The sequence below is a fragment of the Oncorhynchus mykiss genome, chromosome 1 (genome assembly GCF_013265735.2).
Source record: "Oncorhynchus mykiss isolate Arlee chromosome 1, USDA_OmykA_1.1, whole genome shotgun sequence".
NCBI lineage: Eukaryota > Metazoa > Chordata > Actinopteri > Salmoniformes > Salmonidae > Oncorhynchus > Oncorhynchus mykiss.
This window is the reverse complement of record NC_048565.1, coordinates 15,580,935-15,595,309: the sequence shown is the minus strand read 5'-3', so window position 1 is coordinate 15,595,309 and position 14,375 is coordinate 15,580,935. Positions and strand designations below refer to the sequence as shown.

General features: G+C 40.0%; 2 protein-coding genes across 7 annotated transcripts; both read left to right on the top strand.

Annotated features, from left to right (window-relative positions):
• The first annotated feature begins 4 nt into the window (after positions 1-4).
• On the top strand, positions 5-6,378 carry LOC110490009 (small glutamine-rich tetratricopeptide repeat-containing protein alpha). Of its 2 annotated transcripts, none has more exons than XR_005037302.1 (12): positions 5-150; positions 779-927; positions 1,059-1,162; positions 1,247-1,337; positions 2,101-2,200; positions 2,373-2,477; positions 2,592-2,727; positions 2,812-2,874; positions 4,831-4,884; positions 5,043-5,243; positions 5,417-5,539; positions 5,685-6,378. XR_005037302.1 is itself a non-coding variant. In XM_021563124.2 (12 exons), the coding sequence occupies exons 2-11, from the start codon at positions 828-830 to the stop codon at positions 5,526-5,528; spliced, it is 1,050 nt and encodes a 349-aa protein (XP_021418799.2). In that variant the 5' UTR covers positions 8-150; positions 779-827; the 3' UTR covers positions 5,529-5,539; positions 5,685-6,378. The 2 variants fall into 2 exon arrangements, 1 of the variants encoding a protein (XP_021418799.2); XM_021563124.2 differs by having other exon boundaries at positions 8-150; positions 4,847-4,884.
• A 1,551-nt stretch (positions 6,379-7,929) lies between these two features.
• On the top strand, positions 7,930-13,258 carry LOC110490068 (zinc transporter ZIP3). 5 transcript variants are annotated; one of them, XM_021563247.2, is made up of 3 exons: positions 7,930-8,056; positions 10,433-10,764; positions 11,151-13,258. In XM_021563247.2, exons 2-3 carry the CDS (start codon positions 10,555-10,557, stop codon positions 11,886-11,888), a joined length of 948 nt encoding a protein of 315 aa, XP_021418922.1. In that variant the 5' UTR covers positions 7,930-8,056; positions 10,433-10,554; the 3' UTR covers positions 11,889-13,258. The 5 variants fall into 5 exon arrangements, with proteins under 5 accessions (XP_021418922.1, XP_036806994.1, XP_036807178.1 ...); XM_036951099.1 differs by having other exon boundaries at positions 8,048-8,068; XM_036951283.1 differs by lacking the exon at positions 7,930-8,056 and adding an exon at positions 8,076-8,925.
• Positions 13,259-14,375: the final 1,117 nt, after the last annotated feature.

The following is a 14,375-nucleotide window of genomic DNA, read 5'->3' as shown; positions in this document are numbered from 1 at the left end:
AAAATTGGAGGCACGCACACTGACGTAAGGACGCATGCTTCAGCCTACGCAGATATGACGCGTCACACATGCGACGAAAATCAACACATTTTTTCCCCCATCACCACCAGCTAACGTTACTGCAAGGAACGTCTGAAGCAAAGGCAACTGGTAAGAATAATTATTGCTAGTTTACACATTTGTATATATGTTATATTGTGTGGCATAGCTGAACGTTCTTTAAACCACATAGCTATCTGTCAGTTGAGTAAATCGGGGTAAAGTGCTCAGAAAGCCATGTTATTGCCGTCATGTCAGTAATGCTAAGCTAGATAGCTACAATCAAGATACTAGTTAGCTCTAGTTAAGCTATCCACGTAAGTTTAAACAACTCCCTACACGTAAACAAAATTAGCTCGTCTGTTTATGTGGCAATACACCGAGTGCTTTCACATGGCAGGCCAACTGCTAGTTGTGTTAGCCGTATTAGCTAGCAGCCGACCATAAGCAACTTACTAGAACAGTCTAGTTAGCAACGTCACCTGCCAAGTAAACTAGCTAGATTGTTAGCATGTTTGTTGTTAGTCTAGGATTAGTTTCGTTTCTTAATCCTATCTAGTCACTAGCGGACTAAACTCCACGTTGAACTTAAATCCGCTATCGAAACAGATGGTAACGTATAGGCTTTTTTGTTATGTAGCTACAATAGAAATGTAAGAGACAATTAATCCCAACCAGTTGCCAGTTATTTACAGTGGATGTTTTTTTATACATACATCTCATTAACTTTCTTCTTCAGGGTCCCTCGCAATACACATTCTACTGAGAGGTTTGGACCTCAATCCAAAATGACAGACACAAAGCGTCTTGCCATCTCCATCATTCAGTTTCTTCATGATCAACTGGGCTCTGGGAGTCTATCGTCAGATGCTCAGGAAAGTTTAGAAGGTAAATTGGAGTAAGGAAGCCAAGAGTCAGTCTGAGGAGATGGGTTCTCAGCCTACGTTGGACGATGGCCAGGGACTCAACTGTGTCCAGTTAGTGTCATTGCCATTCCTAAACATCTGATTATTTTTCAGTTGCAGTCCAATGCCTGGAGACTGCCTTTGAGGTCTCGACCGATGACCAGACCCTATCTGTCACTCAAACATTACCAGAGATTTTTGCCTCTGCGACACAGAAGGTAGACTCAAAAGACATCCACTTAATATGAAGGTGATTGTGGCCAATAGGCCTTTGTCTCAGATGTGTTGACTGTCTGTTGCAGCATCCCGAAACCTCCCAGGTGAAAATAAACACAGCCACAGATTCCTCTACTGAGGAGGAAGTAGCAGAGGCAGAGAGACTCAAAACTGACGGTAGGACCTCCCCGTAATAGTTTGTGCATTACTCAGTCTTCACGATCAGCTTTAGTATTTTATTAGGATCCCCATTAGCTAAAGCAGCAGCTACTCTTCCTGGGGTCCACATAAAATATGACATTATGGAACATTAATAGACAAGGACAGTACTATGTTCTTTAAAATAAGATTGTATGAAAATGTGCACTTATGCCTTGACATTCCATGCATTGTGTACTCATAATCATCATCAATGCTAATGGCTATACTGCTGCAATTCATTTCTCCCATGCGTGCTCTAGTGCTACAACTGCTTTCTCTAAGCTGGCCCTGATATCCTTATTTCACAGCTCCAGTGTTCTGTCACAACACCAGAAAGAATCTCACAACATGGGGAAAAAACAGAAACAATCCCTGTCCTTATACCTTTAGCAGTCTGACTCTAATATTATCAACAGATATGAACATTTGAGTCTAACATCCTCAACTTAGTACAAACACACTGGCAGAATCATGTGTTTACCATATGTGTCCTTCCGTCTGACTTCAATGCTAAGCATAATCATGTGATGCAAAGATGCTATTGAATGTTAACACAACACATGGAAATGTGAAGTTCAATCAAAGTCATTTAATCCTGCTCAGTTCCCCTGATGTGAACAGATCCACATACCACACTGAACGTTGCGCTCCCTCTAAAGTTCCCATGACGTGTACGTAGCTCTCTTCAAATCTAAGAGCTGTTTGTAGGCCTATAATATTTGTATTTTCTTTATGGCAGGCAATGATCAAATGAAGGTTGAGAAATTTGGGGCAGCTGTGGAATTCTACTCAAAGGCTATTGCCATAAACCCCCGGAATGCAGTCTACTACTGCAACAGGTATTGACCAACAAACTCCTGAACTTGGAGGACTCTGACAATTAGTCACACATTGTGTATGCCCAAATGCACATTTTGACGATTTTCACTCATGTATGCAGCTTTAGTCAAGCAATAAATCAATTTCAGTTTTTGTGAGGTACTGCTAATTGTATGGAATTGTTTTTGCTAGGGCTGCTGCATACAGCAAACTAGGCAACTACGCTGGAGCAGTTCAGGACTGTGAACTTGCCATTGGGATTGACCCAAACTACAGCAAAGCATATGGAAGAATGGGGTAGGTTAGACACTAGCGTTCAATATTACCGTGGACATGGGCTAGTGTGTTGCTGCTTTGTTATTGACTGATGATTGTGAACATACATTGACTTCAAACGTCCCATGCTTCCAGGTTGGCTCTAGCCAGTTTAAACAAACACACAGAAGCTGTAGGTTATTACAAGAAAGCCCTAGAGTTGGACCCAGAGAACGACACCTACAAATCCAACCTGAAAATAGCAGAGCAGAAAATGGAGACTCCAAGCCCGGTAAGTTGGTAACATCTCAACCACAATGGAGAATACATATCAGTTGTAATATATCATTGTTGATCATGTTATTTATTTGTTCAGACAGGAGGAATGGGAGGAGTTGATCTGGCTGGTTTGCTCAGTAACCCTGGTTTCATGAACATGGTGAGTTCCATGAAAGCTGAAATGTGTAACTTTTTGGGTGACCTGACCAAATACACATAGAAATAGGAGTTATAGATCTGTCATTGTCTTTGAAAGCAAGTCTAATAAGCAGTAGATATGTTGTGTGCTATTTCTGTGCTTCCCATTCTTACATTTAATTTTTGCATCTTTTATGTTTTGTACACAAGCTCAAAATACAATATTTTTGCTTATGGGAAATATGTATTTCACAGCGGTTTAGATGGTACAATGATTCTCTACACTAGCTTGTTTTGTCACACAAACTGAAATTAGGCAAACACATCCCCCCCACACCCATAAAATGGCGGCGCGATTTCTGCCTAGTGCAGCTTTAACTAAAACTGGCCTTTTTCAAATGGAAAATACTAGGAATGACAAGAGAACATTAATTGGCTAATGGCAAACAAGCTGCGTCAACCATAAACAAAAAGTACAGCCATCATGCTCGTAAACAATTTATAGTGTTTAAAAGCCATATAAAGTGCCTTCAGAAATTATTCACACCCCTCAACTTTTTCTACATTTTGTTACAGCCAGAATGTAAAATGGATTAGATTGCGATTTATCTTGTCACTGATCTATGCACAATACCCTTTTTTTGTCAGAGTGGAATTCCATTTTTCTTTTAAATTTGTACAAATTAATTAAAAATGAAAAGCTGAAATGTCTTGAAACAAAGTATTCAGCCCCTATGTTATGGCAAGACTAAATAAGCTCAGGGGTAAACATTTGTTTAACAAGTTGCATGGACTCACTGTGCAATAGTGTTTAACATGATTTTTGAATGACTACCGTATCTCTGTACCACACACATACAATTATCTGTAAGGTCCCTCAGTCAAGCAGCGAATTTGAAACACTGATTCAACCACAAAGACCAGGGAGGTTTTCCAATGCCTCACAAAGAAGGGCACCTATTTATAGATGGGTAAAAAGCAGATATTAAATATCTCTGAGCATGGTGAAGTTATTAAATACACATTGGATGTTGTATCAATACACCCAGTCACTACAAAGATACGGTCGTCCTTCCTAACTCAGTTTTCAGAGAGGAAGGAAACTGCTCAGATTTCACCATGAGGCCAATGGTTACTTTAAAACAGTTAGAGTTCAATGGCAGTGGTAGAACTGAGGATGGATCAACAACATTGTAGTTACTCCACAATACTAACCTAAATGACAGAGTGAAAAGAAGGAAGCCTGTACAGAAACATGCATCCTGTTTGTAACAAGGCACTAAAGTAATGCTGCAATAAATGTGATAAAGCAATTAGCTTTTTTATCCTGAATACAAAGAGTTATGTTGGGGGCACATCCAATACAACACATTACTGAGTACAACTCCATATTTTCAAGCATAGTGGTGGCTGCATCATGTTATGGGTGTGCTTGTAATCATGGTTCATTCTGCTATCCACCAGACACTGGGGGATTAATTTGCCTTTCAGCAGGACAATAACCTTAAAATGCAAGGTCAAATCTACACTGGAGTTGCTTATCAAGAAGACGGTGAATGCTCCTGAGTGGTCGAATTGAAGTTTTAACTTATATCTATGGCAAGACCTGAAAATGGTTGTCTAGCAATGATCAACAACCAATTTCACAGAGCCTGAATTTTTGTATTTTTTTTAAAGACTGATAGGCAAAAGTTGCACAATCCAGGTGTGGAAAGCTCTTTACCCAGAAAGACTCTCTGCTGTATTCACTGTCAAATGTGCTTTTACAAATTATTGACTCTGGTGTGAATACGAATGTCAATTAGATATTTCTGTATTTCATTTTCAATAACATTTTAGAAATGTCTAAAAACATGTTTTTAATGAGTTTCCCACTAGTTGGAGAGGTGTTCACCCCCCAGTCGTATTTATGAGATGTCATGAATGCAGCATATGTAGAGAAGGTTTACTGAATTAGAAATCATATTGACATTGTTAGGGCTGCTTTGTCCTAGGCGTCCGGTTTGATGAACAACCCACAAGTACAGCAAATGTAAGTTATCCATTAATTGTCTATCAAATAAATGTGTTTTTTTAGATGCAGCACAAGGACTTTGTAAATTCACTCTGAGATTCCACAATTAGTTGTGAAAAGTAGGGCGCTTTTAAAGTAAATGCATGTAGACCACCTTTCTTGTCTGTATTGTACAGGATGTCGGGGATGATGTCAGGAGCTTATGGGCCAATGGGAGCTCCAGCAGTGCCTGGGTTAGGAGCAGGGTCAGGGTTAGGAGCCGGACCAGGGTTAGGAGCCGGACCATTAGGAGCTGGACCAGGGTTAGGAGCCGGACCGGCAGCAGGAGTTGGAGTAGTGGGAGCTGGTCCAGGTGACATTTCTGGTCTCATCCAAGCGTAAGTCTACCACCAGCTCTACTCACTCTGTGCCAAATATTACTTGTATATTATACCCGTAGCATCAGTGATAAAGACATGATAACATTTTAATGTGAGTATTAATAAAATGCATTGTTTTTGTGACTTGTACTTGGTAACTGCCATTCCATCCCCTCGCTATGTCCATTTAGGGGCCAACAATTTGCGCAGCAAATGCAACAGCAGAACCCAGAGCTAATTGAACAGCTGAGGAGTCAAATTCACAGCCGGACACCTAGTGGTAGCAACGAAGAACAACCTTGACCCTCAGACAGGTAAGATTAACATTTTTAAATGGTTATGGGTTGGTCCATGTGTTGCAGATTTGTACTGGGTTTTTGCAATGTCTTCTTTATTCCCCTTTACAAAGCACACATGTAGAGCTAATCATAAAGTTGTCTGCTCTCCCTTTTCTGACAGAGGAAGATTTGTGTGGAGAAGTGAAGACATGGATTTTTTTTTTCTATGTATGATTTGTATTATCTCCCAACTCTATGGACAAAAAGCTTTTCATCACTGAGTAATTATTGCATGTGTGCTCCACCCCCCCTGTCTTTAAGGAAACTGATCAGCAAAACCTTGCGGGAATGATGGAATTTGATAAACCTGTTAACAGATATCTAGTCCGAAGTGTCTGCAATGTCACACCAGTGTAGCTCTTGGTTTAGCTGTTTAATGTTACTATTCCTTGCCAGTGAACTGTTGTCCGAACTGAACACCCCCCCCCCCCCCCCCCCCCGTGAACTACATGCAGCTGCATCACTTGAGCTTTATCATTTCAGGTACACAGAAACACCTTGAGATTATTATGCGATGATACAGTTTAGCAGTCATATAAATTTGAGAAGCATCTATTTGTACAAAGAAATACTGGTTGGCAGGGATGGTATCTAGAGTACTGGCAATATTATGGGAATTTCAAATTAGCATATCAAATAGGACCTATTGGTGTCCTCCGTAATCCAGGAGTTGTTTAAGCATGATACACTGTTTTTGTTATTTTATAATGCGAATGTCAGTGTTACACTGTTTGGGTTTTTTTCTAACGTGGGTGGCTGTCTGTTTTTGTTCACAATCTTTGATTAAATCATACTAATAAATTACCCTAACATGTTTGCTTGATTTTTAAACCCATGTGTAATTTCAATTTAGGAAATTAATTGAAATTAAATTAAATTCCATTTAGAAAATATATTCATGAATTAAAGTTTTGACTTGATTGCATTGATATTGATGCATTTTGTACAAAACTAAACTCAGGAGTTTATATTTAATTTACAGTAGAGAAACCTCAGTCATCTGGAGACCTCTGTTTACAAAAGCCCTTTCATCGAAACGGCATCACTTAGCTCATTGCAAGCTTTTGCTGCGCTCAAAACTCGTAAATTTCCAACTTCAGTGTGTTCAAAACAACTGGGAACTTCAGTAAAATAACGAGCCTTTGCTGGGAATAGCGTTTTCAATGGTCGTCCAAGTCGGAAACTTGGAATCTTTATACAACCAAAGATTATGGATGTACTATCAAGATGCATGTCTCTCCGCACTGACAATAGGTGGGGGGGCGCATTTCTTTTTTTTGTTCTTCATATTCGACACTCATTGCTCTCCATAAAAAAACACCCCAAATACAATAGGATTTTGAGAGTTCTTTGTCAGAGGCCATATTGTAGAATGGAAATGTTAAATGTACTGTAGAAAAAAATATTCTGGAATGATTTCAATTGTCTAGAGTATGGGCTGGTTTCCCAGACTCCATTCACACCTAGGCTTAAGACTGGAGAGGACGGAAGAGGGTGAGTTGGAATATGCAATATTTAGCTTGGGTATAAGCATGCTAGGGGTATACCAGATGAGACGAGCTGACCGTGGCCCCTATTGCAGCATAAACACAGGGGTATCGAGACTGGCGCCGTCCAACGCCAACCCTGAGTGCAACAAGCCAGGGACTCGGCCCCCTGTAATAGTAAGTGGTATGGAATCCCAGTTGAGATTGGAGAGTCGACCAAGCAGAGACCGCAAGGATGGTTCATCAGTCCAGTACCTTGGGACCTGATGCCTCTGCTTGGCTCTCAGCATTAGGGAACTAGCGTCCTGTCCAGGAGGTAGAGGCTACTAGTACATCAAACTGCCTTACGTGACAGAAACAGGAGAGGCTTCTGCCCATATGGGCCGCACAGACCAGGATTATTTGTCCAAGGCTTAGCTACGTAATGTAATTTACTTGAATTTACAAGACTGAAATCAAGCCTGAGTCTCGTATAAGAGGAGCTTTGTAGGAGAAAGCCCTGTATCCATTTGTTTTCTTACATATTGGAGGAACAAGAAGTCCTGCATCTTGTGGTTCTCTTCTGTTTTTCCTTTAACACATACTCTATTGCAAGTTTTCACGATGCGAGATAGAAGTTAAACAAGTTAGAATAGCAGTTAATTTTTATTGTTAGCTTGATGGATGATCTAACATCGATTAACACACACGTCTGTCTACTTATTGTAGCTATCTAACGTTAGTCATCAGAGTTAGCTAGTTTACTAACGACCTAGACTAATATCACTCCTTTCTGTCCAGACGCTTTATAAATTTTGTTTACAACAAATGTGGTCCTTGTCTTCTGTTTATAATGGTTCAGATTGTCTTCACGAGGCTAGTAAAATACTTCTGCAGACGGGACTATGACGTATCGTTTACAAAATCGATATCCCTTCTAGCCAGTTGTCTTGAAAGCATCTCCACCAATCAGAAACGTTTTCGTCATGTGAACAGGAAGTGTTACGGGGGGGAAAAGCTGTGAAAGGTCAGTGTAGAGGTATTTCATATTTCTCGTCAAAAAGCCCGATAGAAATTATTATGTAGGTTTCAGCTGCTGGGAAAGCTTGCAACGTGACGCAAATTAATATTAATGATAACTAGCACCCACTTAAAGCTTTGTTTTGTGAACTGGTCGACCCGATAATTTGCCAACGTTATGTTGACATGCGTGCTAGTTTGGCTAGAATAGCTATAGGGGTCTTCTCATAAACTAGGGTAACGTTACCAGTGCGCTGGACAACTTTGTTACAGGTGTTGCTAAATCATTGATAATCTGCTTATTATTTTCATGTCATTACATTAAGATATGAGGGGGAACATAGCTATATAACGTTATATTCAATAATATTCACGAGTTGATTTAAAACCGACGTTTATTTAACCCATTATCATGGTTGGTGTCTTAAAAACATTACTTTTCTGTCCTTGCATTTACGGCAGTGTAAATTGTAGTTGTATCAAATATTAAGCATAAATCAGTTAAATTAGACATTCAACTTGAACCCTGTAAGAATCCTGGATCTAGCTGTCGGACTGTTTTTTTTTTTGTATAGAGATCGCTGAAATATTTCATGTGATTGTAAAATCGAATGCTTCTAACCGAAAGTCACTTTACCTTGATACTTAACCCAAATCCTTACTGTCATTAACATGGTTCTTCAACAATTTAGCATAATACTTGTCAGATGTGCATTAGGTGTCAAGCTGTTTAATTACGCGGTAATAGTCTATCCTATTTTACACGTCATCATTTGATCCAGGAAGGAATTTTCTCAATGACAGTCAAGTGACGAACAGCTGTTGTGATGGTGCATACGATGCACCAGCAGACACAGCCTAAGTGCTTGAAAGAAGGTATTCGCGAGGAATGTCCAGAATATATTGGTTTATTCATTAAGCTGATGAAGACAGTTGTGCCTGGATCCCCATTGAATCTAATATCCTTAGGGAATTGATTTTGATCATGTGATTTACAGCGTTAGATTTAACAGAGAGGGCATCAAGGTAATGAGTTCATGTTTTCGTGCTTCCGATTGGACACGGGGTCTATTGTGCGCAATTGTGTAAAATAGACTATTGTGCAACACCCCCACACTATTCTTATTAATTTTTCTGGATCTAATGACAAATGACATAGCCCAGTGGGCTTCTTCACCGCATGATTTGGTAATGAAATAACATGACAAATACATTTTGGTTTCATGTTACACCTCAATAGGCCTACAAGGGGCTTGAAGTAGCCTACTTGAACTTTAATTTGGAGCTCAGAAATTGAAGTACTAGTATAGGCGCATTGGCAATTTTAGCATGTACATTTTGGTGGGGCAAACCCCATATCGCCCTGGCATATTACATCATTTATGCAGCAGCTTATAAGACATTTTTGGACTCACCTTGTGTGCGGCGGTCCTTCAGTTGCAAATTTTGTCATCGAAGGAAGAGGGATTTACAATTCTGAGTCGGATGACAAAGCGTATTTTCCCAGTCTGACTTCCCAGTTGCAATGCTTGCGGTTTGCCACTGTTACCGATTCCTTCCAAACAACTCCTTGTTGAATTTGCGATGGCTGATGAGCACCGATATGTTTTATCCATAATTTCTCATTATTTCTCTTCATATGACAAAGATTAAAAAGGATTTGCCAGTAGATTGTCTACTTGATTCATGATAGGACTGCAAGCTAAGATTTTGAAAGTAAGATGTTGACATGATCAGTCCAATCAAAGCTACTGTAGATATGTGATTTGACTTCATTTTATCTGTGTCCAGTTCTTATCTAAGTCTGTGGCTGAACCCAATGGGCTCACATTTTTTATATCTACCCTTACTAAAGGTGGGTTAAGTAGTGTCCCCATGGTTGACAGAACACTGAGCCAATCACGGTGCAATGCTCAACAGCGCTGAGTTAGGCTGAAACACCTGCATTTTGGAGCTGCCTGTTTTGTATGTGGCTTTATTAACTTGTTTTAATGTTGTTTGCAAACTGATATGTGACACGTATTAATTCCAAATCTGGTTTTTGGTCGCTTAATCATTATGAAAAGAGCGATGGTACGATTCAAATGGTGAGATTAATTCTACTGCTATTCACAACCTTATTATGTGTGCCTGCAATATGGATTTTTGTCCATATTGCCCAGCTCTAAATTACACTTTGCAACATTCAAGATTGCACATCTAGCTATCACAGCTGTTATCATGTTGAATCAAACCAGTCAACAAGGTGGCCATATTAGCTTAGTTAAATGATAGCTAGCTAGCTGTTCTAGTTTCTGACTGATTGTCATGACAAATAAAGCTATAAAAGTTTGTTTGCACATCTTTGACATTTTTCTTTTTTCATTTGTTGTTCATGTCACAGCTGTAATTGTCTCTGGGACCAGGATGACGAGACTCTCTGTGACCTGACAGAGAAAAGGAGCAGAAGAGGCTTTGAGGGTTATGTGCCACTCATATTACTGAGCAATACCATATCTGGACATCATGGAGCTTGTAGTGGCCAAGGTCCTTTGCCTTCTGGGAGTGTTTGCCCTCATGTTGGCTGGGATTCTTGTCCCAGTGCGCCTAATGATGCAGGTGGATTATGAAAAAGCCCAAAACTACAGGAAGGCTCTTGCACTCTGCAATTCTTTTGGGGGTGGTGTATTTCTGGCCACTTGCTTCAATGCTCTTTTGCCAGCAGTAAGAAACAAGGTAGGTAGCCATGTCTTATCAAAAGGGAACCATGGGGCTCTCTCAGAAGCTTGGCTGATGTGTAAAACCCATGAATTCAGACAAAGAAGTGTAATGAAGTTCGTACTCAAAAAGATGTCGTGTAAAGCTTACTTCAGTATTCAATGTTTTTAATTATTTTCACTGCATCAGGGATAGCGTACACAGACGTCTCGGCTTTACAGCTTTCTTCGGTGTGTGTAGGTCTTCAAAACATGGTATTTTGCAGAGTAAAATGTATTTTAAATAAAAAAATTAAAAAGATTATCTTTTTAATTATATTCCGACAATCTGTCGAAACCGCAACCATTTTGCTGTTGCAGAATGTTTATATGCTGATGTTAATTTATTGAGTGTCTTTTCTTTAGGTGGATGAGGTCCTAAAGCTGGTGAATATAACCACAGACTACCCCCTGGCAGAGACCATGATGATGCTGGGCTTCTTCCTCACCGTCTTTGTGGAGCAGGCAGTGCTCACCTTCAAGAAGGAGAAGCCATCTTTCATCAACTTGGAGACCTTTAACGCAGGGGTCTCCGAGGCTGGAAGTGACTCTGAGTATGACACTCCATTCATTTCACCCACCCGGGGCTCCCCTGTGGGCCACCACCATGGGCATCACCACGGACACCTCAGCCCCACTGAGCTGGCCAGAGCTGGGCCTCTGCGGCTGGCCAGCCTGGTCCTGGCTCTCTCTGCCCATTCTGTGTTCGAGGGGCTGGCCCTGGGCCTCCAGGAGGACGGGGCCAAGCTGGGAAGCCTCTTCCTGGGGGTGGGCATCCATGAGACCCTGGCTGCCGTAGCTCTGGGGGTGAGTGTGGCCAAAGCTGCTTTGCCCATGAGGGATGCCATCAAACTGGGTGTAACGGTCAGCCTCATGATACCCATTGGCATCGGACTGGGCATGGGCATCAATAGTGCCCAGAACCTGGCAGGCAGTATTGCCTCTGTGGTGCTCCAAGGCCTGGCTGCTGGTACTTTCCTCTTTGTCACCTTCTTTGAGATCCTGTCTCGGGAGCTGGAGGATAAACATGACAGACTGCTGAAGGTGCTCTTTCTCATACTGGGCTATGGGGTACTAGCAGGCCTAATGTTCATCAAGTGGTGATGGGCAGAAGAGGCCTTTTTAATGCACTGAGATGTCTATGAGTATCTTACTGGCCACACTTTGCATTGTGTGCACACCTGCACTACCACAGTAAACTTTTTTTGTTTTGATAAAGGGGTAGAGTAAATCAAGTTTAATAGTTTTTTTTCCTTTGCATTTACACGGGGACATGTTTGCTTACTAAGTAAGGCTACGTTACTGTTTTAGTTTCTGCCATAGTGAATACTCCCATGTTCCTGCCATTGAGTAGCAATAGTAAAGTCAGTCACTTTGACAGTATGCTTTTGCATGTGTTGCCAGACACATGATTACATCTCATGTAGAGATATCAGGAAAAGTACTCTATAGCACTTCAAGTAAAGACACTGTTGTCTTATTGGCATTTTGCAAGATGAGTGAAGTGATATACAACTTTATGTTATAAGTAGGTTAACTACTGTATCCCTAATCAAATATAAGAACCAGTTCCCTGGAAACCTTTTGAGTAGCCTGTTGTATGGTCCTGATATCTGTCGTCCGAGATGAAATCCATGGTCTACTTTTTAAAACAAATTGTATTTTAAACATTATACATTTTAACAGGGAGTCACATTGAGAACCATGTATCTTTTTATAAATGATGAGGTACAGGTTTTATGGGTAGTAGAAGGTCTATTATATTTCATATTTTGTTTTAATGATCATGAAGGATGGGAAGACCAATGTGGTCTCTACTGTACATTGTTGTCACATTTGTGCTGTTTGCAAATAATGGGATCCCTGTGACTGAAACCTTCAGACTTGGAGCTCTTGTTTGTATTATGTGTTAGGTGTCTTTGCCACAGTTCGCTATGACAGATAATTTTATACAGCTTCTTAGATGTAATTTAGCCATTTTCAACTAAACACTCCTATTTCAAATACTGCCCAGGAGTATCCTTGTTTGTTTCTTTTTTTTTCTTTCTCCTAATGTGAATGTGTAGAACTTGATTTGCAGAAGCCACTTACTGAAGGAAGCCTACAGGTAAAGGTACATTTATCAAGTTCAGAACTTGCTGCACTCTCTAAAATCTACATAAGATCAATTCAATTGTTGTTGGTCACATACACATATTTAGCAGATGTTATTGCGGGTGTAGCAAAATGCTTGTGATTATATAAACATATAGTAGGCTAGGTCAGTTTGAATTTGTCCATGTCAATTTGTGCTTTTAGGGACTTTTAACAAAAGGAAACATTAATTGCTATTTTAATGCTGTATTCCAAAATAAATTGTACTGCTAAATTATTCAGTGGCAACCAGATTTCCTTATATAATGAGCAGTGGAAATGCACATACGTTATGACTTGTATTGCAACATGGTAATGGTTTAATAAACTGCTTTATGTTAGATGAAATAGTCATCCTTCAAGGAAAACTGTTTGCAATGTTATGACAATTCATTTATTTTCCTTTGTTGAAACTATACCATGTTTTGGCAGTAAAAGTTTCCAGATATTTGAATTCGATTGATTTTAGCACTAAAGAAAAACCTTACCCACTCCTTGGCAAAAAAAGTCTTTGCCTTCACCATTCCAGTTGATGAACTGGCTACTGGCCAAAACTATTCTATTACGTTTTTGAATTTATATTTTTCAGTGTATTTACATTCACACCTTCAATGACATGTTCCAAATGGCACTTTTCCAAGTAAGGAGATGTGAGGACTAGAATTGGCAGTACTAGAGTAGTATCCTGTTAAATACATCTAGAGGGTCAGAATAGACATGGTTTTGACACAACGCCCTGTTCAGCATGTTAAAAGTTAAACTTCTAGCTAATTACTGAGTGGGTATTACTGAAGGTTCTGAGTATTCCCCTACCAAAATAATTCCTATCAAAGTAAATAAACCATGGGAACAGTCAACAGTGATTCAAATCTACTACTGTAACAAATATGTTTCACATTCTCAAATATGATGGGATATAACAACCATGGGTATAAGGGGAATTCAACCTAATTACAAATTCACCTCACCAAATTAATACCCAGAAAGACAGCAAATCATCATTCACTGACTCCAGGACCATGCTAGGTATCCATGAGATGTTAGCTCCGGCCCTCATAACTCAATGCAAATGGGTCCGTATAGATCAGAAACCTTTGGTGGCAACAGGAAATATTACTGCTGTCCTGTGCTGAACAAAAGTATACCAAAATGCTTAGTTTGTTATATTTTAATGGAATATTCTAATACGTTAATTATTATGTAGCAAAGAGTACGTCAATAGTTAAATGTAAATCCACAGAAAAGACATTCAGTGGCACATTAAGAAGATCTTGAATTAATTGAAGACCTTTTGGCACACACATCTAGGTCAAAATGTGGCACAACCTCTTCCCAAGCCTCTCAAACTAGTTGCATTAACCATTGCTTAACTGTTGGCTCACCTTTCCACCTACGCATCTTATATAGCCTGTGCGGGGTTAGGATTTGATTGGATTGCAGCCATCCCTTTGTTTTGTT

Excerpts from the sequence above, each read along its gene's own strand:
- LOC110490009 (XM_021563124.2), top strand. The coding sequence starts at position 828 with ATGACAGACACAAAGCGTCTTGCCATCTCCATCATTCAGTTTCTTCAT. Across the intron at positions 2,478-2,591 it reads AAAGCATATGGAAGAATGGG|GTTGGCTCTAGCCAGTTTAA; the intron begins GTAGGTTAGACA and ends CCATGCTTCCAG. Across the intron at positions 4,885-5,042 it reads AACCCACAAGTACAGCAAAT|GATGTCGGGGATGATGTCAG; the intron begins GTAAGTTATCCA and ends TGTATTGTACAG.
- LOC110490068 (XM_021563247.2), top strand. The coding sequence starts at position 10,555 with ATGGAGCTTGTAGTGGCCAAGGTCCTTTGCCTTCTGGGAGTGTTTGCC. Across the intron at positions 10,765-11,150 it reads TGCCAGCAGTAAGAAACAAG|GTGGATGAGGTCCTAAAGCT; the intron begins GTAGGTAGCCAT and ends TCTTTTCTTTAG.